This window comes from Nyctibius grandis, chromosome 14, assembly GCF_013368605.1.
Source record: "Nyctibius grandis isolate bNycGra1 chromosome 14, bNycGra1.pri, whole genome shotgun sequence".
Lineage (NCBI taxonomy): Eukaryota > Metazoa > Chordata > Aves > Nyctibiiformes > Nyctibiidae > Nyctibius > Nyctibius grandis.
Window position 1 is genome coordinate 12229321 of NC_090671.1, and position 26383 is coordinate 12255703.

General features: G+C 60.6%; 1 protein-coding gene across 11 annotated transcripts in view; it reads left to right on the forward strand.

Annotated features, from left to right (window-relative positions):
* The window catches only part of NCOR2 (nuclear receptor corepressor 2), a 240334-nt gene that overhangs the window by 166758 nt on the left and 47193 nt on the right, over positions 1 to 26383 (forward strand). For 9 of the 11 annotated variants that reach the window (XM_068412732.1, XM_068412731.1, XM_068412739.1 and 6 more), the window contains 4 exons: positions 12170 to 12294; positions 13209 to 13381; positions 16347 to 16409; positions 25535 to 25677. In XM_068412732.1, the coding sequence (XP_068268833.1) occupies positions 12170 to 12294; positions 13209 to 13381; positions 16347 to 16409; positions 25535 to 25677 (504 nt within the window). The remainder of the gene's footprint in view (positions 1 to 12169; positions 12295 to 13208; positions 13382 to 16346; positions 16410 to 25534; positions 25678 to 26383) is intronic. The other 2 variants (XM_068412740.1, XM_068412734.1) reach the window with 1 other exon arrangement.

Genomic DNA, 26383 nt, shown 5'->3' on the forward strand with positions numbered 1-26383 from the left:
CGCTTGGTCCGTTTGCTGCGTGCGGAGGAGCGCTGGGAGAGCCGGCGTGCGGCTGGGGAAGGGCATGCTGCTGCGGAGGGCAGGCAGCAGGGGCTGGCGGGGCAGCCGCAGAGAGAGGCTGTGCTGGGGAGAGAGTCGGTGGGTTTTTAAGGTAATGAAGGGAAGAATGTGCTGTTAGAAGTCCTGCCAGAAGCTGGTGGGAGCGGTGAAGCGTCTTCCTTGCACCCCTTCCTGGGGCCGGGGTCTCCCCCAAGCATGGTGCCGAAGGGACCTGCTTTCCCAGGCCAGGCTGGCTCAGCATGCGGCTGCGCAGACCGGCACAGGAGAGGTGAGATACTGGGCTGGAGGGATGCTCCTGGGGGGTTTTGCTCAGTGGGTCTCTTCAGCAGCTGCTCAGATTCTGGCTGTGCCTGCAGAAGGTGTGCTCATGGGGCAGCAACCCATCCCAGGAGCCTCCTGCACCTGGGCTGCCCGTCCTCCCTGCTTCTTCCCAGGGGTTCTGGATGATTTTTAACCCCATGCAGGTCCCTCATCCTGTTGCCCACGTGGCCTCAGAAAGAATCAGAGCTGTGGCTGGGGAGCAGCGGTGTTGGGCTGCCCCGGCGCCGGGGGCTCTGCCTTCACCTGCCCCATCTCACCCACCAGAGATGGTGGTGGCACGAAGGACAGGAGGCACGGTGGGACAGGGAGGAGACGGGGCTGCGAACAGGCTGCCTGTAGCATCAGGAGACGTGGCGCCGCATCCCAGCGCTGCCTGTGCTCTGAGCGTCAATGTTCCTGCTGGTAAGGGTTCGAGCAGTTAAATGCCGAAAGTGAGATTTAATTGATCTGGAGGAGGGGAGGAGAGGTTGGCTTTGATACCAGATGAGAGGAGCAGATGAGGTCTGATACAAATAGCGTTTCAAGTGGCTCTGTGCTGTTTTCTTGTGCCTTTTTTCACGGAGAGGTTGGTGGTCTTATTTGCTCTTGGAGGCTGCAGGGAGCTTGAGAGCGAAGTGGAGATAATTACACGTAGGAATAAAGCTGCTCTGGTGTCAAGATTATCATTGTGGCCTACTTATTAAAAGTCCATTAAAAAATAAGGATCCCACTGCTCCCTGGCTGATGGTCCCCTGGCAAAGGATATTCTTCCTAAAGCTGCTACTTATTGCTAAAAATCTCCTGCCAAGAGTGGGGACTGCACGTGATTCTGCTTCCAGTTTGTCAGAAGACTGAGCAGGCGCATGCTCCGGGCACGCCGCCCTCCCCAGCGCCCGTGAATGAAAGGCGCACGCGTCTGATGGATCATTATGCATAATATTCCCGTTCCCGAGATGAAGATCCTTTCTAAAATAGTCCTCTGCGTTCGGGTATGGAAAATGTCACTTAACCCTGAAAGGGGGGAATCAACGCGAAGAGGAATAACTTCCAAGCGTGTAATTTCTCGTTAAAAAAAAAAAAGTTTGAGTCGTGGTAAAACGATCTGATCCAATATTCAATGTACAGTAATAAGCATAAATTTGCATGAGCTTGTAATGAAAGGCCCTTGCACAGATGTGTCACTTGGGGGGCTGTTGCAGTCGCTCTTCGGGGTATTTCAAAGAGCATCTCTTTGCGAGCGCCCCTAATTCTGTAGCGGGGAGCCCCAAAATGGGAGCTGGGCAATTAGCGCCGTGTGCTTCGCTCTTGGGGCAGGCTGTTCAGCGGGGCTGAAACCGTGGTGGGAGAAAAGTGACTCTATTTCAATGTAATTATTCCGTGCGGAGCGTGGGGTTTTTATTCCAGAATTAATTCGCTTTGATTTTGGAGCAGCGTTGCCGCGTGGCCCGCGCCGGTTGCGCTTCCTGCAGCGGTGCCGGTGAATTCCCGGGGGCGAAGCTGCCCGGTGCCGGGATGGGGAGGCGGCGGCTGTCCCACCAGGCAGAGGGGTCGGGCAGCAGCCCTGGGCGGCCGGAGGAGCCACCCGCCCGCCTGCCCTGGGGATGACTCAGGGGTGGATGAAGTCATGCGCCGTGATGGACAGACGGACACGGCCTGCAGGACGTGCCGTCATGCCGGTCCCCCTCGGCGCTGCCGTCAGACGGCCAAAGGGCCTGTGCGTTAGCGCTGACGCTTTCGAGGACTTGCGCCGTGGCACCCGGGGGGACTGGAGCCGCCCGGACCCCCCTTCCTCGGCTGGGGAGTGGTGCCGGAGCTGTGCCGGCGGGACGGGGGCTGCAGGGTGACCTGCCCGAGCAGCCGGCACAGTCCCCTGCCAGGGCCGCCGGCCTTTCCCAGGCCCACCCTCTTCCCTGCCCCCTGCCAAAACCTAAATCGAATTATCCGTCCCGCCAGCCATCCCGCCCTCCCCAAACACAAACCATTCCCATAAACAGCCCCAGCCCGGATTTTTATAAACAACCCGTTTATTTTTTCGTGTAAGCGCTGTCCCGGCCGGCGGGGCTGACAGGGACTGGCAGGGCCCGGGGCTGCCAGCCGGGCGCTGCCTGCCCGTGGCTCCGGCTCTCCCTGCGCCCCGTCCCTGGGGCAGAAGCAGAGCGTCCGCCACGGTGCCGTCACCTCTCCTCCCTCTGCGGGGGTCAGGGCTGGAGCTCGGCAAACTGCCCCTTACAGCACAGACCGTGCGTGTGCCCCCACTCCGTTAGCCACAGCAGCTAACAGGAGTGGTATTTTTATATCTGGGAAGAGTTAGATTTTCATCAGGTCGGGGAGTGGCTCCTCGTTAGTGACAAAGGGTTTGACAACTCTTTTGGACGCGGGGAGATACTTGTCATAAAATCCTGGTTTGATAATGCAGCGCGTCATACAGAAACAGCCCTGGATGGGGCCAGTAAACCGATAAATTACCCTGCAAGCGTTCAAGCCTGTGCCGACTTGAGCGCCGTGTTTGAGAGAGTGCTGAAATCGTCTGCGGGGCGGGCAGGGCGGTCTGGGATGGAGCGGTTTACGTGGCTGGAAATGCTTCCTGGGATGTCGGCGCTGGGGTGTGGGTTCATCTTCTGCTCGTGGGGTGTTGCTGCGGGGCGGCCCTGCTTGCTGTCCTGTCCCTTGGCTCTGCCCCGTCCTGCCGCCGCGTGTGGGCTGGGCCAGGTCAGCTCGCTGCTGGGACACAAAAGGGTTTGAATTTGGCTCATTTTCTGGGCAGGTCTGCAGTGTGATAGCACTGCTGGTGGCTGAGGACACCTGCCCAGCCAGGCTGAGGCTGCAGGACCCATGAGAAGTCAAACATGGCCAGACCCTGTGGTCCTGGTCCTGCTTGAGTGCAGTCTCATGGGGAGAAACATCTCGCAGAGCGTTTATCACTTGCATGCTCGTGCGTGCGCTGCTCAGTGCAGGCTCTCCTTCTTTAAATCTACATCTCCTCATAGCCCAAAAAAATCCAGACAAAACCAGCTAACTCCCAGAATCCTCAAAAGTGGTCCAAGACCACCCTCATGGAAAGCACCAGGCTTCCCGTGAGCATAGAGGGTCGTGCTGGAGTGGTTGGAGGCAGCAGGTCCTGCTCAGCGGCTGGCAGCACGCAGCTTGCGAAGAAACAGGTTTTCATCAGGAAAAGTGGTTGTTTCTGGGAAAACACCCATCCCTCGTGTTTTCCCTACAGCTCGGCGTAGCTCGGGCACTTGGCGCTTGCAGGGCAGCCTGACAGCAGTGCTGGGGGGCTCACGGGCGAGGGCTCGGGGTCTGCAGCCCATCCTGTACTTTGCTGAACGCTCTCTGCCAGGGCCAGCGTTCACCTCTGTGCGTCGGAACGGGAACGTCCGCCTGCTCTCGCTGGGGTGCCCAGATACCGGGTACCGAGTGTGTGGTGAAGGGCTGTCACCCAGGGGCCGTCACGGGTGAGGCTGAGCATTGGGGTCCCTGCACGGAGGTGGACGAGGTGTGAGACACAGTGGTGTTCGAGCTGGTATTGATCCTGTAACTCTCCGTAGGTGCCTGCTCTTTCACCCTGGGCTCCCGTCACCCCCAAACCCTGTCCCCCAGGTGTGCCCCGTGAGATGCATCATGCCCATTCCCCCATTATGAGAGCGTTGCAGCTTCCCTGCAGCCCTGCCACCCCTCTGGGCAGCGTAATTGGGCCAACACAATGGAAACTCACATTCGTGAAATCCCAGCTGCAGTTTTGGGGGTGATTAAACAAGAATGATATGGCCATATTTGGGAAAAGAACCGAAGGATGCGTGGCTGCAGGAGGGTGGCTGCTTGGTCCCCAGGTCCCAACGCGTCCTCACAGGCTGTGGGCAGCGCGGGGACGGCTGGGAGAGCTGCGGGGACGGGCACCGGCAGGCAGGGACACGCAGCCACTTCCCTCTGGGGTAGCACCGGCGCGGGCTGCCGATGGACCACTTGCTGATGGACCCTTTGGCCACCATGGTCGGGCTCTTCCGTGCAGGTAGATCATGTCTGCAGTTAGCGATGACAAAATAGTCACTTAAAAGTGATGTGAACCCCCTCATTCCGGCTGGTCCCCGGGTTCGGACTCGTGTTTCTCCAGCAGCAGGTTGCTGCGTCGCCTGGCGAGCACTCCAGCATGCCCGCACCCCCGTGAGTGCCCCTCAGGATGGGTCTTGGGATCCAGGCTGGCCATTACCCATCCCGGTGGGACGGGGAGTGAAAGAAGCGGTTGGATTTTGGGATGAGTTGTTTGACCTGTTGTTGTGATTCAGGTTTGACTGGGATAGGTCATGTCATTGCTGAGTTGCTTTCTAAAGCAGGCCCAGCTGAAAATCCCAGAGACAGCTGCTTCCACGAGGATACGGGGCTCGCTTTGCCCCCAGTGCGTCCGTGGCGCGCATGGGTGCTGCTCTGCATCCCACAAGCCGCCAACCCAGCACCCTCCTCTGTTGGCAGCGCTCGGAGCGGGGTTGGCATGAGGCCGGGGGGCTGCGGGCAGGGGGAGCGGGGTGAAGCAAACCACAGGGAAGAGAAAACACGTGTTCCCCGCCTGGGACGGAGCAGGGGCTCATCTGCACCGCTTCCAAATGTTACGCTCTCGTCCCCTCAGGCCATTTTCCCTTCCCGAGCAATCAAATTGCTTTTTAAAAAACTCAGCAGCGACCCAGAAAAGAAACATTTCCTCTTATGGAAAAGCCCTCGGTGATTTAAGGAGGGATCCGAGCGAGCAGGGTCCTGTAAAAATCACTTCTGTGCTTTGCTGAGATCAAGGAGCGAGCGGTGGGAAGGTGTCAGTGCCGGGCTGAGCCGCGACGGGGCCCCTGCCCCAAGGGCTCCTGTGCCCAACAGGCTCCGGGTGCCACCCAGGATGAGCCCACGCTCGGGTGCGTGCACCAGACGCGGTCGTGCCGTGGTCTGGCGAGTGATGCTGCAGGGTCCGGCTTCTCTGCAGTGCCACAGCCGCCCCTCTCCTCGTCCCCAGCACGCTGCTCGCCCCGGGACCGGGAGCCCGGGGGCCGGCACGGGGCTTTCCGGTGGCACGGCAGGGCAGCCCAGCTGCGGCTGCCGGCACTTCACTGCTGGCACTGGCCACGTTTTGTGGCCTGCGGTGCTGATGAGCGTGCGCGGGGCCCGTTTGGTGCCTCCTGGGACGCTGGGCACGGCCCCGGCATTTTCCATCTCCCCCTGTAACGATTGCTGGCTCGCAGAGTGTGTTGTTTACTGGCAGAGGAGCAGCACAGCTCCGGGCTGTCGCGGTCGGAGCTGAACCAAGCGAGCCTTGCACTCACTATCATTCTCCTTATCAAATCCAAGCCTGGCCCTTTGATTTTTCGACTTCCTTGCACAGCCAACAGCATCAAACCCAGCCCCGGGATGTGAGCGATCAAAGCCAAGTCGCCGGCAGACATTCCTCTTCCTCTCCTTGTTGTTTTGGCCGCGGCTTGTTTTGCTTTGTGGTTTCTCTTGCGAGTGGAGGGTGCTGCACGTGGCCGTGAGCAGCCAGGCTGCGCGGCGGTGGGTGGCAGCGAGGGCTGAGGCGTTCCTGACCGCCGGGTCGGAGGCTTCGGGCCCTGGGATCCCGTTCTGTGATAATATGTGTATTTCTGAGCCATCTTCCCTGCGCTCCGTGGCCAGCCTGCCTCCGAGGGATGGGTAGGGGGATGCAGGGAGCGGCATCAGACCTCAGCAGCGGGTGCCTCTACCTCTGCCACAGCATTGGCAAGCGAGGAGGGATGCTCATGGGAGACCTCGGGTGTCTGGGGGATAAAGAGGAGGCTGGTGCTGCGGGCGCTTGGTGGCAGAGTCCCCTGGCTCTCATCAGTGTGACCTGCCAGAGGGAGAGTTTGAAAGCAGGTGGAAGGATGGACGTGGGTGGTGGAGGAGAGGGGACGCTCCAGAGGCACGGCCGCGTGGTGCCAGCCCTGCTCCAAGCAGGGACGCTCTGCGCAGTGTCCCACGGGGGTGGGAGCCAAGTCCTGCCGGCTGTGCCGCAAGGAGCACAGTGCGTCCTGCCCCACCGTGCTGGTACCGGACCCCGTGGGACACTCAGGGTGATGCCAGCGGGCACCCACGCACGCACACGGCCCTCGCGGGCGTGCTGGGGCTCCTGGAGAAGAGGCAGGGCAAACCTCAGGTGTTCCTGGCCAGCGTAGCGTGGGCCTTTTGTCTTTAGCTTATCTCGAGCTGGTTTTAATTTGCAACTCCCTGATTGCACGCGGTGACCTCGGCCTGAGCCTGCTCCACAGCCAAGTGCCCCTGGAGAACATCATAAATGCCATTGGTCTGAAGTCACTGTGGGAGAAGCGAGGAGCCGGCGCCCTGCGTGCGGGAGAGGCGGCACGGCCGAGCGGGCGCTGCCGGAGGGGATGGGGCTCGCGCCAGTGGGCGCAGCTCCCTCCAAAGCCCCTCTCGAGGCAGGCTGTGGTGTGACGCGGTGGGGAGAGGGCTGGCACGTGTCATCGCGCCTGTGGCGAGGACTGCAAAATCCCCCGAGCTCGCTGCCTGCGGCGCCTGGGCACGGGCTGGAGCGCACCGAAATGAGCTGTCTGGCAGCTCAGCCTGGCACACACGGTCCCCCCTGCACGAGGGGCAGAGGGTCGTGGTTCGCTCCCTCCTGATTTAAGGAGCAAACAGGCGTCGGTGGTTTCATAGAATTGTTCTGGTTGGAAAGGACCTTTAAGATCACCGAGTCCAACCGTTAACCCGGCGCTGCCAAATCCACCACTAAACTGTGTGTTCATCTTCTGTAAGAGCCCAGGGCACCATAGTGACAAGCAGTGGCGGTGATGCACCTGCTGGCAGCAAGTCCACCCTCGAAACTTGCCGTGAGAGAGGGGAGATATCACCCCCAGCCAACGCTTCGGCTCGGGGACGGGCTCTCAGACACTGCCGTCACCATGACCCGAGCTGGTTCCCTGCCAGCACATCCACCAGCCAGTGGCGTGGCCGGGGCTGGCAGGAGCTGGTGGTCCTGGGGCAGGAACGGGATTCCCAGGGATAAGCTTAGCTAATAATCATGGGGAGAGTTGCTGTGAAATGGTGGCTATGCCTGTCCCTGTCTCCAGCAGGACCAGGGCTGGGGAACCGAGCTGTGCTGGCAGCACTGGGGTTTTGGTGCGTGTTTGGAGGGTGCTGTGGAGCAGGGGACAGGGAGAGGGCGCGGGTGCCTCCGGATAGCGGAGCACTGGGATGCCTGTGGGCAGTGAGGGAGGGTTCGGTGTCCCCGGTCCCCTGCCGTAGCCTGGCATATCTCGCCACGGAGGGGATGGGGAAGGCAGGAGCAGTCGTTTTCTGGAGGTTTGTGAGTTTGGAAAATAAATAGCCCCGCGCCGTAGGTTAAGCTTGGCATCGTGGTGGCTTAATCACGCTGGCTGCAGCCAGCACTGAGAGCCCCGGTGACGAGAGCTGTGGTTTATAGATGATGATTCATCGACTCGACTTAGAGCGACCACGTTATTCCAGCAGATTGCAAAATCATAAGAGGAATGTTGTGGTTAGTTTACGGCTTAACTATGCAAATCGTCAGGAAGCCTTCAGAGCCGGAGAACGTAAGGCACAGCGCGCCCGGATGGCTGGGCGCTGAGCGGGGGCCGGGAGCCGGCCATGGGGCTGTCGGGGACCGGCCGCTCGCGGGAGCCGGGGAGCGGGGAGGTGAGTGACTTGGGGGGAGATGAGGGGCCGGAGCTGCGGGGAGCGTGCGAGCAGGGTGCTTCGGAGGCAGGGGACACGCCGCCGGCTGGGAAGGGGTTTCTGGGTGGTGTCACGGTCTCTGAGGCAAGGCGGCAGGGCGTCTTGTCGGGGCTGGGGAGGGCGAAGGTGGGGAGCTGCTTCCCCCACCTCCTCGGGCCCTCCTGTCCCGCTTCCAGAAGCAGGCAGTGCCTCGGCGGAGGAAGTAAACAGAGTGGGAGGAGCTGCACCTCTTCCTCGCCGGGGCTTTCTCCCAGCCAGACCCGCTGCCGGGACGTGTAGCGAGTCAGTTGGTTCTCAACAGGGCCAATGTTTTGGTGTCCGGGACCTACCTGGAACTTGGGGTCCCCCAAAAGTGCGTTTGGAGCTGGAGCTTTAGAGCAGCTGGATTCCTCATGACGTGCCAGCCCGATGGAGCTGGCCGGGCAGGGTGAGCCGGGCGCTGGGGCGAGCACGCGTGCCTGCCTGCGGGCCCCGGCGCGGGGCTGGCCGGTTCCCGGGAGGGCTGGCAGCGCTCTGCTCCTCTCCAGCTGCTCCGGGGCTGGTGGGGAGCAGGGGTAGAGGTGAGCAGATGTTTGTCATTACGGAGCAGCTCATGGGGAGCACCCGGGGAAGGAGGCTGCCCGTCCCGGTGGGCTCGGAGCAGTATCGGCCTCTTGCTCACGCGTCCCCATGTGCGATTTCGTCCTGGGGCTTTTTTAAATAAACAGGATGTGTCGGTAGCAGAAACAAGCAGCAGCAATGCTGAGGAGGAAGGGCGGTGCGGCAGTTAGGGCATCTGACCTGGGAGGGAGGGACCGGAGGGACAGCCCTGCCCTCTGCCACAGGCATCTTCCCTGGCCTCGGGCACATCCCTTCACCCTCTTGTGCAAGGTGGGGAGCACGTACCTGCTTTGCCCCTGGGCTCTGGGGTGCCTCATCCCCAGGGGGGGAGGGATGTAGGTGGAGAGAGGTTTAAGCTCTCCGGGAGCTGAGCAGTTGTGGTGGCGGCCTTTGGCACGTCCGCAGAGAGCTGACCCACCTGCCAGGCCCTAACCGGGGCGGCGTGAGTCAGAGGGAAACATCGGCTGGTCATTGGGGAAGCATTTCCTGGCCTGTCACGCTTTGGGATGGCGTCCCGTCCCTTGAATCATCCACAGCTGGGCCGTGTCCAGCACTAAGAATAGCCTCCCGGCACACCGCGGGGGCAGCCAGGACGGGGACCATCCGGCTCGGGGGTTCCCGGTGTGGGGCCTTGCCGTGGTCCGGCTCTGATGCCGGCCGGTCTGAGGTTTGGGGTAGAGCACATAGCATGGATGGGCCAAGGTGGCCGCTGTGGTCGGTCCCCAGGGGGGTGTCCCACCTCCTTTCTCTGCACGCCGATTGTAGCTGAGCTCTTACATGGCTTCGTTTGGGACCCGGGGTGCCCACCGCTCCCCCCCAGGGCTCGGGGTGCTTCAGCCAGCCCCGCAGCCTCCAGCCCAGCATGGACCGCCGGGTGGGATGGGACGTAAGGTGGCATTTGTGAGCGTGGCCATGCCCAGAGGTCCTTCCTGGGGTGTTGGAGGGTACCCCGCTGTGCAGCCCAGCCCTAGCACAGGAGATAAGCCGTCACCGCGTGCTTGCGGGGTTCAAAGCAGCATTTGGCCAGGAGCCTTCTTCAAATGAAGGCATGAACACAGCTGCTGGTAGAGCAGGGGACAGTTTTCCCCACCATGGCCTTGTGCTGACAACGTGGCCCGATTCATGCGATTCATCCTGGTGGGAGAGGGCTGTCAGGCGAGAGCCATCCCATCCCGTCCCGCTGTGCCCTCGCTCCTGGCACCCGGCACCCTGCCGTGGCCGGAGCAGGGCAATCACTAGAGGGCATCCTTGGATCGGGATCTCCTCTGCGGTGGGAGAAGCCTGGATTTCATGTCCCACCAAGCTGGGCTTGAGACCTCCCGGATGAGAGGGCTGCACAGTGACCCACTGCAGCCGGGTCACCGGGGTTTGCCTGTCCTCGTCATGCCGGAGCGTGGCAGACGTCTCTCCGGGGAAGTGCCTGTGTTGCAGCGTGAGCCTCCATGGCCGCTCACACCTCTCCCTGCCTTCCCACCCCTGCTTTAGCAGGCGGGCACAGGGAGCTCGTTGGCATCGCCGCCGTCCCAGGCTGTTTCTCTGGGGAAGAGCTGCAATGACTGCTCGGGTGACAGCCCCCTGGTTTGAACAAGCACGGAGACGAGATGATGCTGAAGCTTCCCTTGGGAGCCCGCGCCAGCCTGACGTTGGGGCAGCTGGAGGAGAGCTGGGTTTACACCCAGGGAGCTGGGATCCCCGGGATGCAGGGTTTCCCTCATCCTTCAAAAGAAAATATTCACAAAGGGGTGGTAGAAATACTGCGAAACTCACCTGGGCCACCCTCCCTTGCCCGAGAGCTTGGGGGAGGGAGCACGGGTGGGTGGTGATGGCTGGGGCTGGGGCAGAGCCCACCCTGCTCCCGCCCGGCCCGCGGAGCTCCCAGCCCTCGCCTCGTGGGTGTTGGGCTGGGGTGAACCCGGCGCGGGTTCACCATGGGTGACTCAGGGAGTCAGAGAGTTCAGGGCAGCGCTGGGGAAATGTGTGTGACAGATGTCCCTTGCTCCCTCTTGCCCGCCTCCCGGTCTCGGCAGACCTGCTGGGTGCCCCCCTCCCTCTCCCCAGGGCTGGGGGCTGGCGAGGGCAGTGCCTGGCATGGCGGGTACAGCGCTGGTCCTTGGCCAGTCGCCACAGGAGACAGCCCATCCCCAAGCCTTAGAGCTTTATGGACTTTGGAAAATCTTAAGTGACCGAGTGCCCATCCCAGCTGTGCCCCGTGCCCTGGATCCTCCCAGCCTCGCATCCCACGGCGCCGGCCCTGGGGGCTGCCTCCCCGTGTACAAGGAGTTGAAAGCCCACGGGGTTTTGGTGGTGGCAGCACCCGCGTTTTAAGGATTCTGAAAGAATCAGAAGCTCTTTTGTTAACCTGCTCCAAAGGCCGTTTTGACAGCTCCACACATCTCGTTTTAGCACCAGCCCGTGGGGGCAGAGGGTTTCGCTCGCACCCTGTGCCGCTGCTGCAGGGACACCCGTGTTCGAGGCAGGTCGGGGACAGGCCAGTCCTGCTGGCTCGAGGGACATGGTCACACCTCATCTGCGCTTGCTGAACGGCTGCGAGCCAGCCAGACCAGGCCACCTGGGATCGTATTTTCTGTTGATAAATCCACTTTAAGGCAATTTTCCACCCCGTTATATCACCAAACCCTTTCCCTGCAGCTTGGGCAGGGGCCAGGCAAGCCCGGGTGGGTTTCCTGGAGCGAGCAGCCTTGCATTAGCCAGGAGCAGGATGGTTTAATAAATCATTTCCGTCTCTAATTTCTACTCCTCTATGAAATGCCTCTCGTTTGCCGGTCGCCAGAGGGAAGGGAGGTCAGGGGAACCAGGCCTCCCCAGCATCCTCCTTCCTGCAGCTGTTGAAACAAAATCCAGAACTATTATAATCGCCGTGTCTCTCCCTCGGGTACCGCGGCGCCTTCGGTCCCAGCGACGGCAGCGGCGTTGGGGCCGTTGGGTGCACGGCCTCCACCAAGGGTGCCCGGCAGTACGGAGCGGGGCAGGGAGCCGGGCATCTTCCCTTAGTGATACGGGGCCATAAACTTTCCCCGTGGGCCACGTCAGATGCTTGGGAAAAAATCCCAGCGTTGGTATCACTGAGCCTCAGGGCATCTCTGGTGCCCCTGTCTCCTTCGTGTTCCAGCAAAACGCATCCCACTGGCTGCAGATCATGACCAACGTTGCTCAGCTGTCATCTGCAGGGAACAGAGGGGCTGTGCTCACCTGCCTGCCTTCCCCTGGGCCGGGGCCCTGCTTGCTGCGACCCTGGGGGCGACACAGGGGCTGTCCCGCTGCCTGGAACGGGAGCCAGAGCGCGGCTGCCATTCCTGAGCCCAACTTACCTCTGATCTCCCCGTGACCTCTGTCACCACTCTGCCTGTCTCCTCTGCCCACAGCCTTTCCCCTTGGCCGCTCGCCCCCCAGCTTTGTTCCGCCGCGTTTGTTTAGGTTGGCCCAGGTGCTGCGGTGTATCCGCCTCAGCACTCAGGGTTTGTTTTGTTTTACGTCCCTTGTTTTGCAGCAGCAGCAGCAAATGCCCCGGAGCAGCCAAGAGGAGAAAGATGAAAAAGAGAAAGAAAAGGAGAAGGAGGGAGAGAAGGAGGAAGACAAGCAGGAAACAGAAAACGACAAAGAAGAACTGACCAAGTAAGGACACCCCTCCCTGCCTGGCTCACTGCCATCTCCAGCGAGGGCTGGGCACCAGGCTGGGGATGCAGTGGTGGGATGTGTGGTGGCATGAGGCACTGGGATGCAGCGGTGGGACACGGCATGGTCCAGGGCTGCCTGACCCCGTACAAGACCATGCGTGCCCACCTCACCTCCTCCGCAGGGAGGGAAGGGCAGAGCCTGCTCTCCTCTTCATTCCTCTTCCTGCTGCTCCCTAACTGGGAAAGCGTCTCCGATACACTTTTTTTTAATATAAACTCAATCAACCTCCAAGGTCCCTCTGATCCTCCCTCTTGTTTTGTTGTTGCAAGCGCCTGTGGAGTCAGAGGAGCGATCTGGGCACTTCACCTTTGGCATTATCAGTGTCAACGTGAGTGCTCCCCGATGAAGGGCTTCAGCCAGCCCTGACTCCCTCGCGCCGAGCGGGGAGCGTCGGAGCCGTGGCGGGGAAAGGCTGGCACGCAGACCGCTAGCTATCTGTAATGGGCTTAATACTGGGTTTAAAAGAACATCTGGCTTCATTATATCTAGGCTGTGAAGACATTTACCAGCAGGTCCCTTTCAGGAAGATAAATGAGGAGGAGGCAGGGATGAATTTGAATGGTCTGGTATTAAACCTGTCTCTGTCAGGTCTCTGCGTGCACTTGGTGGTGGAGCTGCAGCCAGCTGCAGAAAGAAAACCCCACTGCAAATCACCCCGCCGCCAATCCAGCCCGCTCCCAGCCAGGAAAAGAGCCTGCGTGTGCAAAAAAAAATGCAGACCTGCCCCCCCAAAAGACCAACAAAAAAAAAAACCAAAACCAACATCCCCAAACACGTGCAGAGAAATAATTGCTTGACCTAAAAATCAGGCCAACCCAACAACGTTTTTTCTTTGCTCCCTGATTTTGCAGGGACAAGAACGACGACACGTCCGGGGAAGACAACGATGAGAAGGAAACTGTCACCTCCAAAGGTCGCAAAACCGCCAACAGCCAGGGCAGGCGCAAAGGCCGCATCACCCGCTCCATGGCCAACGAAGCCAACAACGAGGAGGCGGCCGCCCCGCAGCAGAGCGCCGAGCTGGGTAGGTAGTAGCGATGGGCGGACCTCGGCCAGGCTTTTGGGGCGTCCCTGCTGGGGTGAGACATCACCCTGCTCTGCCCCCTGCTCACAGAGGAGGGTTTTCCTTCATGAAACCTTCCTTTTTGAGGGGGGCAGCAATGAGGTTTCTCTATCCCATGAATTATCCAGCGTGGTTCACCCGGATCAAGTGGAGGCATTTGCAAGCCTGGGTTGTCCTGGCTGAGCGTTAGTGGGTTTTATGGCCTCAGAGGGAAAGTATTGCAACAGACAAAAAGGGAAGCTGTCATTTTTAGCAGCACGTTGGCTGGGTTCATGGCTCGTGCACCTCTTGCACCTGGCAGTGTGTTTCCCTCTGCGGCGGCTCGGGCTTCGAGTACCCTCAAGCTCTGTGCAGGACCCTGCTCTGCCCTGCTGGGCTTGCCTGGGTCTCTGCCAGTTCTGCCCTCTCTGTTTTCAAATTTGCCTGGCCCTCGAGCAGCTGCAGCCTGCAGGGTTTGTGACCCCCTGGCCTTGGGAATTGGGCTGGTCCCTTCCTCATCTCTGCAGCTGAAGGACATGGTGAGGAGGCAGCGGGTTACAGCTGCTCAGGAGCCTCCCCCCCAGCTACAGTCACACTGTGCCCCACAGCTGGGGCTTGTTCTGCACAAAAAGCAGCATTTCCCACGTTGGTCCCCGGTGCCCCTGCTCGTCTTCCCCGTCCATAGCTGGCCAGGCGCGGGGGTCAGTGTTTTCCTCCCCATGCTGCTTGCACAAGGCTGCAGGGCGGCTGAGCGCAGCGGGAAGAGGCTGGGAGCAGCTTCAGAGCGAGGTGGGTGAGGCAAAGTGTGCTACCCGTAACGGGCACCCAGGGACCATGGCAGCGGCCGGAGCCCTGCGGTGCTGCCGCGCCTGCCTCGGGCTGGACGGGAACTCACGGCAGCATCCACAGCCCCGTGGTCGGGTGCATCTGCCTCTCTCACCTGCAGCACCGGTAGCGATCACCCTGGGACGCTGCTCATATATTGACTTGAAGAAGCCAATGCATCAAGGAACTTGGCTGATTTTCCTCTATTTTGTACTCTATCAAGTACAAAATTATTACGGTGCTACCTAAGGCAAGTAAAAATAAAAGCAGGGTGACTCCTCTCGGTTTCCTTGCTCTGCAGTTTCTCGCTTGTTCTGTTCCATGTGCTATAAATCACCCCGAGGTGTTTCGCCTCCCCGTTCCTCTGCTGACAACTGGCTGAAGCCTTGATTGCGAGCGCTCTGTTTCCATCCAGGCGATATAAATAGTTCCCGGCACAACGGAGCCCTGCTTTCTCTCTCGAACTTGTTAAGCAACGCTGCAAAGAAGCAGCGGATAATGCCAGGAACTTAGGTGGGATTTTTTTTTTTCCAATCCCGGCATCAGAGTCCTCGATAAACTTCGCTGCAAACATGGGGAAAAGGCTTTAGATGGTGTTAGATTGGGAAAAGGGAATGGATCGATTCCAGTGACATAGCTGAGCAATTGGTTTCACTCTATCTCTCCAATAGTGCTTTAATTTAGGTTGGCTAAGAAAGTTATTGCATTTTAAATACCAATTGGACATTAAAAAACAACACAAAACCGTATTGTGGTTTAACTGCAGTGTGCCGGAGCTCCCCGTAGGCATCTGTTTCATAACTGCACAACCTCAGTGAATGCCATTAATCAGCCCAAACAGGCCGTTTCTTTGACATTTCTTTGCCATACAATAACAGCCGTCCCCACGCTGAGCCCAGGGCCTCGCGCGGCGCGTCGGGGACGCTCGCGTTTACGTAAGTGAGCGCGGCAGCCCCGGCTCTCCCGCGGCTGGGGGAAGCGGCAAGGTATTGGCTTCCCTCCTCCTTGGCCAGCAGCCCGGCGGGGGGATGGCATTTCTGGGGGCGGCACTTCCAGGAGGTGACACCTGCAGTTGTGCTCAGCCGGCGGTGAAGGAGGTTCCTTTGCCCAGTGCCGTGGGCATCGGAGCCTGCATCGTCCTCCTGCGGGGTCTCAGCTTCTTGTAGAGCTTCTTGGAAGACGCTTCCTTCTCTTCTCGCCCCTATCCTTAATCCTGGACCTATCAGTCTGTTTTCCATTTTAAAAGGACACTGTCAAAACATCTCTCATCGCTGTTGAAATAGTGCTTTGCCTGTTGTTTAGAGTAATAACCCCTTGGCAGCCCGAGCCGGAAATCTGTTTCCTTACCGAGTTGTTTTTTGTCTCTGACTCACACCCTGGTTTGTTATTGTAGGGTTTGCTCTAGTGCCAGGCTGCCAGCAGGGCTGTTGCACAGTGGAGGCTTTATGCAGGACCTTGGTGTCCCCGGCACCGTGCCTGGGGTGGGGGAGAGGGGGAGCATCAGGTGCTGACACCTGTCCTGGCCGGAGCAGCGCGTCCCCTGCGATGGGCACTGCTCTGGGCGAGCCCCCGGCGTTGCTGGAAGTGGCTCTGAGATGTCCGCGAGCCCAATGATGGCACTGAGGGAGCTCAGGGTCAAGCACGGCCAACTCCCTTGGCAGATGCGGTCGACCAAAGTCACCACTAAGGTGACGCCGTGTCTCCGCCGAGGGTGACGCTCCCACCCTGCGTCTGCCACCTCCAAAGCACACAGCCGGAGCTGGCTCCATCTTGGGTACCTGTTGTTGGCGGGTCAGAGCGCGTGGCACCAAATCAGCAGGAAATCTGCTGCCACCCTCACGCCATCTGCCTTCGCTTGCAGTCCCAAACTAGAGGTTTGGCATCACCGAGACGCATCCTGGGGGGATGCTGTGCATGGGTTACCGTGGCATGGAAAAGCCCTGAGAGCCTGCACGGTGACAGCCCTCTTCACAGAAGCACTTTTCACTGCATGGTGTTCTGTTGTGTCTCCGAGAACAGGCTGCGGGACAGGGTTGGGGCGTTTGGGCATCTCCTCTGAGCTCACTGGGCGTGCTGGGACCCGCTCACAGCTGACTGCTCTCCTTTTCTTCCTCCTTCCCAGCTTCCCTGGAGATGAACGAAAGCTCTCGCTGGACCGAAGAGGAGATGGAGACGGCTAAAAAAGGTCAGTCGCTCATTTTCTTTGTCCTGTTGGCTCTGCTGGGGCTAACCCAGCAACTGGGGACGGACGGTGCGTGACCACTGGAGTGGGCGCAGGGTGGTGGGCCCTGAGCTGTGGGGCTGCATTCTGCCCGTCTCGGTGCTGGTCTGTTCCCGGCAAGCCTCGGTGGGGGGTTTCAGGGAGGCAGGTGGTGGCGGGGGGAGTGTGCTCGGCCTCTCTGGCCCTGGGAGCTGTGCTGACACCAGGGTCATCTGGGCTGCACACGGAGCCCACGCTTGTCCCCGAGGCAGGAGCCGGCCGTAGGAAAGGGGGAAGATGCTTCGCCTGTTGCTTTTTGCACCTTCTGGTGCCTGTGGTGTGAGGCGCAGCTTCGCGCCGCGCTCTGGAGGTTCGTGCTGTCGGCGCAATCTGTTCCAGACACGCCGCGAGCGTTTGCGTGCGTTCGAAGCTCTGGGATTTAGGGGGAGGATGGTGAACCCCGGCACTGCGCAGCCACGTGTCAGGGAGCTCGCGAGAGCTGGGGCTGCAGGCGGCGCGGGGTGCCTTCACATCCTGGCGCTGATTCAGAGCCTTTGCTGAGACCGTTTTTAAAAAGCGCTGAGTGTAGCACAGCCCTTCTTGCCACTTCCCCCTCCTCGGGCCGCTCCTGCGCCAGCTCTTTCGCCGCTTTAATATTGTTTTGCCAAAGTCGCGTCCTGTCGACGGGCTGTCGAGCTCACGTCCCCGGCCCGTGCATCCCATTTGCATCGCTGCCGACTCTCCTGGCCCGGTGAGGATTGTAAATGGGAAATTAAAATGGCAACGAGCGCTGTTTGGGGATGGCGGACGCAAACTGGCGTGTTGCAGCGGGTTGGGCTCTGCTTGGAGAATGCACCTGCTGCCGGGACAGTGATTACACATCGTGAAGCGCCGGCTGCCCAGGTGCCGGTGGGAGCTGTGGGCTTGGATTGCTTTGCCTGTGAATATCCCAAAGTGTTTGGCTCACTCGCCTTTAAGCTGTTCCAACCCCCTTTACAGCCCGGTGCCAATCCTGTGTGTTGCCGAGCGGGGCTCTCTATGGACACGAAACTTAATAGATAGACTTTCATCAAGCAAACTGGCTCAGGGCCAGGTAATGGGGCGAGCAGGTGCTGAGCAGGGGAGGGTCGTTGGAGGGATCTTTTCCGAGCGCCGCTTTGTTTTGGAGATTGCATCTGGTCGTTAAAAAGTGCCTCTTGCTGTTTTATGCTGGATGCTGGAGGTGCGCTTAAGGAGTCTTAAAACCAGCTGCCAAAGCCTGCGTGGAGGAAGGATGAAGCGTGGGAGCACGTAGCGTTATTCCAGCCCGGGGGCCAGGACGGGGCGGGGAGATTTGCTGGTGTAAAGCCCGATGGCTGATGTCTTCCCCTCCGTTACAACCTGGGAAACTGAGATTGCAACACCAGACTTCTACAGAGAAGCCAAATTCCCCTTTGCCAGGAAGTAGCCACTGTAATGCTTCGAAGTGGCTCCGTTTGGCATTTCCAGGGACCGGCGCGGTGGGGGTTTCCGCCTCGCAGCGGCTGCGAATCTCTGGAGGTAACCGCAGAGGCTGGAGGTGGCAGAGCCCGCTGTGGCACGGCTGGGCAGGGGCGGAGGAGGCGGCGGGCACCCGGCTCGGGTCGGGCTCGGAGATACAGGCACCATCCTCCTCACCGCAGGGACCTGGTCGCCCCAGCCACGCTCTTCCCCCGTACTGGTACCAGTCTGAGCCCACAGCCAGCTGGTTCAGGGAGTTAAACAAGCGAGATGCGAGTGCTACGGAAAGTCAGCCCTAACACCCGGGGTGCTTGGGCAAACGGGGATGGTGACCTCTGCTCCCAGCACCCGCCGGCTGGGAGATCAGCCTGGCCTTGCCATCCACCCCCGTTTTTTTTGTGCGTGGTGTGAAACCCCGTGTCATTTCTGCTCAGGGAGGGATGAGAAAACAGCCCTGGGACAGTGAGACGCCCAAGTCATCTGCTCGGCTCTGGAGCCACACGGAAAGTTTCCAAGCAGGAGAAGGCAGGACTGTGTCTGCTGGGAGAGACACTAAAGGGGAGTACTGTGTTATTAAAGTTAACTAGGGGAACGAAAACTGAGCGAGAGGAAAGTTCTTGCTTAACGACGCTTTTATTACGCCATAAACTTTGATTCAGGAGTCTGTCAGAACGTGCGGAGATCGGCGCAGTTATGGGGCAGCACGTCTTTCTGATACCGCCTCGTCGCACCACGGCTGTGATCCTAAAAGCAGGAGGTTTTGGTTAACCAGAGCTGCTCGAGGGTTTCCCCCCTTCCCTGAGCGGGCAGCACCCGCTGCTCTGCCTGGCTTTGCTGCCGGGCAGGGTGGGAGGCTCCCAGCAGCAGGACGGGGCTGCTCCTTAAAAGGCGATGTTTGGGTAGCGGGGAGCCCGCTGGCAGGAGCCCACGCAGGCAGGAGGTAAAGGTAGGCTGGAAGGGAGGTTGCGAGCAGCGGGCGAGAGCTGGCCCGGAGCAGCCGGGTGGGTTTATGTCCCCCCAGCCCCTCTGCCGAGTTTTGCCGGCATCGCAGCCCCACGGCGCTGGAGCTGAACCCCGTGACCCGGGAGGCTGCGGCGTGACCTTCGTCACTCCGCACAGTCTGGTATCTGTTCTCGCCCCGGCTCTGGGTTTTCCCCCGGGCGTCTAACAAGTGGTTTTGTTCTTTGAAAAGAGGCGGCGTGGAAATGGCAGTGTCAGTGTCAGGCTCACCTGAGGTCCTCCCACAACCTGCTGAGGCTCTTCGCTCCTTGCCCTCGGGGCAGAGCCGAGCTGGAGCTCTTCGTGCCTTTTCCCAGGCTGAGGGGATGGAGTCGGCAGAGGAGAGTTGGGCACAAATGTAAAAGGCTGATGTCAGAGAGTGAAATAACCTATGCAGACTCCTGAACAGTTCATTTTAGGTAGATGTGAAATGTTTCCCTCTTCTTTCGGGGTATTCTTTCACAGCTGATTATCAGTTCTGCCAACAACCAGCTCAGAAAGTGAGATGACTTTTGGACTAACCTGAACGATTTTTTTTTCCCCAGTGCCATTCTGTCCACAAAACTAAAAAATGGGATTTTTTTTAAATACTGGTTTCTTCAAATTAACATACAGCCAAACGCACTGACACGAAAGCCCACGGCAGAAGCCGGCCGTCTCCCGTGGCCTTGTGAAGGCGGCCGCCTTTCAGCGTGCTCTCGCTGCGCAGGATCCTGCGGGAGCCCGAGCGAGTGTGTAAACACGTGTGTGAGCGTGCACTCCTCCAACCCTAATGTGGGTTTGCAGTGTTATTTCTGAGGAGCCACTGGCTGAAGGGCGGGGAGAGGTAGGTCTGCGGGTGTTTGCGTTTTCCTCCATCACTTCTCCCTGCCAGGCGATGCTGGGAAGCCGGCAGCTCTGTGCCTTCCTCCCTTCATCTCCCCTGTGCTCGTGCTGGAGCCTTCCCCTCTCTGGGCAGACTCTTACTGCTGTAAAAACCTACTGGTGGTAGTAAATGTGGGCTTGGAGAAGCTGGTTTGCAGCCCGTGCCAGTTGCTGCATGTTGTCTGTCTTGCTGGTCCTGGGGTGGGAAGTGCATTGGGGTCCCCCCCCGGGTGCCCTCCATCCAGGCTGGGTGCAAGGGCAGCCCAGCCTGCGCATCCCTGGCTCCCGTAGCCAGAGCACTGGCACCCGCCCGCTCCGAGCGAGCCGCCCGCTTGCCGTGAAGTTCATATGAAGCAACGTGGGAATTATTGGGATGAGGCAGATGAAGTGTCACGAGGGCAGAACCACATCCAGGGCGTGAAGTGGCCACGCTGGCCCTGGCAGAGGCTGTGGTTGGCTGTGGGTCCCGTCCCAGGCTGGGGCTTTGCTGCCCTTTGGCCAAGGCGTTACCCCGGGCAGTGCCCGTCGCCGCTGCCCGCCGTGCCCCCGGAGCTGAGCTTTCTGCCGCCGTCGGCTGAACGTTTCTGGAGCACGTAGGAGCAAACTGTGAGGATTTGCTTAGTGAGTGTCAGCGAGTGAAGCACAAAAAGGCCTGTCAGGGAGAACTGCTGGGTAATTGCTATAATTTACAGCCTTCATTTTAATTTTGAGTGTTACTTTTTCAACAATAAGGGAGGAGGAATAATACCCGAACCAGGTGAAGGGAGAGAGCTGGGCCCACAGGGAGCGGCTGCTGCGTGTGGACTCATGGCCGTGCGCTGGAGATGCGAGTTTCCCCAGCCGGACCGGAGGGGCTGGCACCTCTTGGGGAGCAGGGAGCCTTCCTGTCCCCTGCCAGTGGTCGGGCAGGCTCAGAGGATGGGGACATGGCGCAAAAAGGAGGGTTGTGGTAGGAGGAGAAGAGCCGGGCAGGCCCGTGGTCAGGGCACGGAGTGGACGTTTTTGCAGCAGGTTGAGGCAATGGTCCAGCGACCGGCTCCTCCGAAGGGGACACCTGGGAGCTGAGGGTCCCCAGCCGGGGCCAGCGGAGTGGGTAGAGGCACCGGAGCTGAGCTGGCCGGGGGTCCCCACTCCATACACGCACCTCGTTTGGTGGCACCTCGTTCCTCCGGAGAGGTGGCACGGTGGGCGTGAAGGCTGCTGGGGAGCTCCCTCGTAGCCGTGGGGCACGTCAGAGACACGCTCGGAGAGGTCCAGTGGGAGCGTGGTGGGCTGGTCCCCACGTCGGCTTCCCGAGGAAGGGTGAGCATCACCCGGCTCTGCCACCCCCTGGCTCTGCGGACCTGGAGGAGTTACCTTCCCTGGGCCTCGGTGCCTTCCTGCCTGCGGGGGAAGGCAGCGCTGCGGTGTGCTAGTGCAGCTCGGTGATGCCGGCCACGCTTTCGGGATGCCTCGGGTGATGTCGGTGACTCCGTAGTGTTGGTCTTTCTCCAGGATGGGGTTATGGCACGTTTTGGCGGTGCCGTAGCCAGAACCGCCTCCATGCCTGCTCCCAGGAGGGAGCGTGGGTGCGAGAGGGGCTGGAGGATCACACCAGGTACCGTCGGGCGTAGGGGAATGAGATCACTTCGTTTTTCCCCTGTAACCTTGATCTGTTAATCCACGCAAGCTCCCATTAAGGGACCTTTTACGGGCTCCCTCCGCCCTCGCCGAGCCCTGGGTGGAGCAGGGCAGCCGTGCCGGAGAGCCTTGGAACGGCTCCGGTAGAACCCGCAGCTGCCGAGAGCCGAGGGGGTGTGAGCTGACGGCCCTCGCCCGCCCCCCGGGTTTCTCCTCCGCACTCCCAAACACCAAGTGCACGCTGCCGCGCTCCCGGGGCTCCTCTTCCTCACAGCCTCCTCTCGCTGGTACCGGAGCAGAGGCCCCCGGCCGCCCACGCGGAGCGCGACCGATGCCAAAGCTCTCCCCATCCCTCCTCCGCGGGGCCGAGGGGTGCCGGGGTGCCGCGGCATCGCACCGGCGCGGCGCTGGGCTCGCTGCTGTGCACCTCCCCGAAGAAAAGCGCCTTTGATTCACTTGAGAGCGGAGGAAACTCTTAGCCAAGCTTTGTTTTCCCGGATCCCTCCCCCTCGCCGCTGACATTCAGACGAGAGCGAGGGAGACAGAAAGTGAGAGAGAGGGAGGGCGGGAGCGGGTGCCAAGCGGCCGCACCCCTTGTCAGCTTGGGTCAGCGCCACGTTCGTTATTAATGCTCTGTCTAGAGGTCACATTCAGCTGCAACGAGCCCCGGGTCAGCCAGAGGAACAGATCAGAGCTCTCGCGCTGCTCCGCCACGTACCGACGGCCCCGGCTCCCCGTCCCCGGGCTGGCAGGAGCGGAGCTGCGGCGCGCGGTCGGCTGCTCCCTCCCCTTCGCCTTTCTCCTGCCTTCATTTTTTTTTTTTTTTTAAAATTATTATTATTTCTTGGCGACGTCTGGCATCTCCTGAAACTGCACAGCCTCCCCGTAGCCCTGAGCTGCCGAGCGAGGAGGTGAGGTAGGGGAGAAGATCCTGGAGGCGCTTCCATCCACCTTAACAACCGCGGCTGGAAAGCTCCGGCGAGCGAGCGGGAGCAGCGCGGAGGACGCCGATCGCTGCCCGGCCCCGCTGGAGGGAAGAGAGCTGGGGCCGGGGCATGTGTTCCCACCAACTTCTGCCATCGCCGTCAGGAGCCTCCCGCCTGTGACCTGGTTTCCAGCCTCGGTGCCCGCTCGCTCGCCGCTCCTGGCCGCCCATGGCTCTGAAATCCTCTCGCCCCCAGGATTTAAGGAACCGGCTTTGCTTTCTTCTCCGTCTCCAGCTGCTGCGAGGGAGCGAAAGCAGAATGCGTGGGGAGGGTGTGAGCGGAGCACTCGCAGTACTTTGCAGCGGGCTGCCGTGCCCGGGGGGGCTCTGAAGAAGTGCCCCGACGCCCGTGTCCTCCCCAGCTCGCCCACTGCACGCTCCGGGCGTGCTCCTTGCCCGTTGGAGCCGGAGCACGTAAGTCCGGCAGTGGGGTCCGGAGGACGGGGTTAACCTCAGGGTTGCGTGTGGCTGCGGGCAGACCCTGCGCCCCGAGCCCCCGCCCCAAGCCAGGGAGCGAAGCCTTCGTTAAGATCTGATAACTCGGTTAGTCATAGTTTCAGTGGCGCTGCGGAACGAAGGGCCGTGGGGTGCCGAGGCGTGCGGGGGAGCGCGGGGCGGAGGCTGGGGGGTGCAGGGGCTGGGGGCTGAGCTCATCGAGCCGGGGTGCCTGGTGAGCTGAGGGCTCAGCAGCACGTCCCAGGGTGTCTCAGCTGGTCCCTCCGCAAGCGCGTGGGGATAATTCCGGCGTGGGGAAGCAGGTGTTGCTGTTTTGCTCTGGTTTTAATGTAAAGAGCAGGGCAGCTGGGCTCCCTGCCGGGTCCTGCAGGCTGGGGCTGCGGGCGGCCTCCTCCTCGGGAGCCCAGCGTGGCCGCGGCCACCTGCCCGGCCAGCTGCACGCTCCTCTGGTGGGCAGGGGACAGGGCAGCCAGGAGCTGGCATCGCCACGGCTGGCAGAGGTCGTGCCATGCTGGGGACCGCTCGCCCTGGCAGCCGTCACCCCCCGGCCCTGGGCTCCGCCGTGCCAGGTCTCGCTCCCCTCCACTGGACAGCACGGCATGGCTTCCCCCACCGGAGCACCAGAGCTCACTGGCACACTGGTGCCAGCATTCGAGTTCTGGGGCTTTGCGGGGGCGCAGCAAATGGCCCCGGCACTGGCCGGCACACTTGGCCGCGGCGATGGGCAAAGGGGGCCCAGCCGCTTGTTTGCTTTGGAGGGCAGCGATGGGGTTGACACAGGGGACATGTTGTGACACAGGGCACTGTCCTGTTTTCCCCTGCAGCGACTGGGGGGGGAGGACTCCTGCCCCGGCTCGTTATCTCTCACGGTTGGTGGCCGGACATCCTCTTTTTTTTAATTTATTATTACTTTTAAAAAGTCCCGGCGTGCCAGCGGGGTGACAGAGGTCGTGGGTTTGGCTGGAGCGAGGCTGGGAGTTGCAGAGTTAAAGCTCAGACTTGTTTCTTGGCTTGGCAGGGCCTTTTGTAGTGCTGAGCGCCGGGTGATGCCTGCCCCTTGCATGCAATTCGATAAGCCCTGGTGCTGGGACGGGGCAGGATCCAGGCACGGGCTGGATGTTAACTCCTGCCGTGCTGGGTACGGCTGGTTTTCTCCAGGACCTGGGAAGCCGGGAGGGGGGTTTTGTCTGTCCTGGGGTACGTGGTGCCATCTGTTCAATGCAGACAGAGCCACAGCCCCTGTGCCATGCCCTCACCTCGCACAGATCCTGGCCGGAGGTGCGGCCCCCAGGCCGTGATTGCTGAGACCAGCCCGTCCCGGGGGGTTGTTGTGGGGGTGAAGCAGAGGTTAGGCTGGCCCTTAAGGCCAAACTGGGGCTTGGAGGTGACACGTGGCAGCAGCTGGGCTGAAGGTTGGCAGCGGGGCGGGCTGGGGCACAGCTGCCGTGGGTCCCAGGCCCCTGAGCCCCACGGTGTCAGAGCGGCCGGGGAGGGGTTTGGGCAGGACGGAGATGTTCCCAGGCTCTGTGGTTGGTGGATTCTGGGCAGAAAAACCCCTAACAAAAGAGGAAGATGCTCTTGGCAGGTTCATTCCCTGCTGGTTTTCATCTTGGAGTCATCTTTTGTGGCAGTACCGTGCCCCTGGGCTCGTAGTCTCTCTGTTCTGCATCCTACACAAGGTACAGGGGAGGACGTGGGGAGCTGTTGGCTTGACAGTGGTCATGTAGGCAGAACCAGCTGGACTGACCCGTCCCAGCTCGGCTGGCAGTGTCCTGTGGGCTGGTGGCAGTTCCGGCCCCACCAGGCCCCACGGGAAGGACCAGCCACACGCCGGGAAGGATTGCGGGCTGCGAGGTTTTGTTTCCCAGGAAGCCTGGTCCTCGCCTGGGTCACCTCCAGGAGCCTGGGGTGGATGGACCAGGGTTCCGCTGCACCCATCCCTGGGCTGCGGTTGTGACTCCCACCTCCAGCTGTGGGTCTGGGGGTGCCCAGACACCCCTGCAGAGACTGCAAGGACACGGGGTGCTGACTTGCTCCTTCCTCCTCCTCCACCCTGCGGGGTTGCCCCAGTGCTGGCAGGAGTCCCGTGCTCGGATGGCTCTGTCTGGCTAGGATGGCCGGCCCTTGGCGTGGTGCCTGACCTGGGAAGCTGCTTTTGCTCGTGATCAGCACTAATCCCCCAGCGCGCCTCTTCCCAGCCCGGGACATCACCGGGGCTTTGCTGCCTGGGCTGGTCCTCCCCATCCATCACGGGACTCTGCTCCAACCCCCTGAACTGCCTTGTCACCCCGGTCGAAGTCATCACTGGGGTACAGGAGGGTGGGGAGAGCATTTGCTTCACGGCAGGGACTAAGAGCTGCTGCCCCAAGTTCTTCTGGGCATGGCAACACCTCCTGCAACCACCCCAAAGGGAAGGGAGCTCTGTTCGCCCTCCTGACTGTGCGGTGGCTGGCCAAGAAAGGGCTGTGGGATGGATTTTGTTCTGGAGGCGGTCAGCATAGTGCCTTTTTTCCCCTTGGAAAGAAAAAAAGGCTCTCGTAGGTCATCCCCTGGCCTAGGAAGCCATTCAGACGGGTGCTGGTGACCATATTGTTCCTGTGGAGTTTGGCTTGTGCGGAGGTTGTTTCCCATCCTGCATGGACAGTGCTGCCCTTGTGCGAGCGTAACTGGTGTTAAACCCTTCTCCTTTCTCCCTCCTTGACCACAGGTCTCCTTGAGCATGGGCGGAACTGGTCGGCCATTGCCAGGATGGTGGGCTCCAAGACCGTGTCGCAGTGCAAAAACTTCTACTTCAACTACAAGAAGAGGCAGAACCTGGACGAGATCCTACAGCAGCACAAACTGAAAATGGTGAGAGCCCCGTCGCAGCCCACACTGGGCGTTGTAGATAATTCCCAGCAAGTGCTTGCGTGCTTCCTACAGCTGAGGGGGGTCTTTATCATCTCGGCGAACATACTGGAGTGAAAACTCTGGGGCCTGGGGAGCGGGAAGCGGTGCAGGAAAGGGTTGTCCACCTGTCTGGCCCCAGGAGCTCTGGAGGAGGGGGAGCCGCTGCGTGGGAGATGCCTGGGTGTGCGCAGCGTGGCTGGTACACAGGGAGATAAGGAGGAGCAGGAGGAGGAGCAGGGCTGGGGTGTGTTGGCCACGACGTGAGCTCAGTCCCGGCTGCGCGAATACTTTGACGCTGGCCAGGCTGTGCTGTTCCACCCCGGGGAGCGGTGAGCCCCGCTGGGCACCGCAGCTCCGTGCCTTGCGGGTACCTCAGCTACCTGGTAAACGGCCGGTTTGCCCCAAAGAAGTTCAGAGGTTTAGGGCAACGCGAGGAAAGGCTGGTCCCGACACGGATGTTGGTTGTCTTCAGGGCTGCAGGCAGATGCGCACATCTCACCATGCCTCAGTTTCCCCGTCAGAAGGGGCTAACGCTGCTTCTTTTCCAGCACACGGTGCAGGGTGTGAATGAAGTGGGGTTTGTTTGGTCTGGAGATAGGATGGGCTGCTAAGAGCATCTAAGGTTTATAATTATTTCATTTGTAGAGTACCCTGGGGTTCCTGGGTT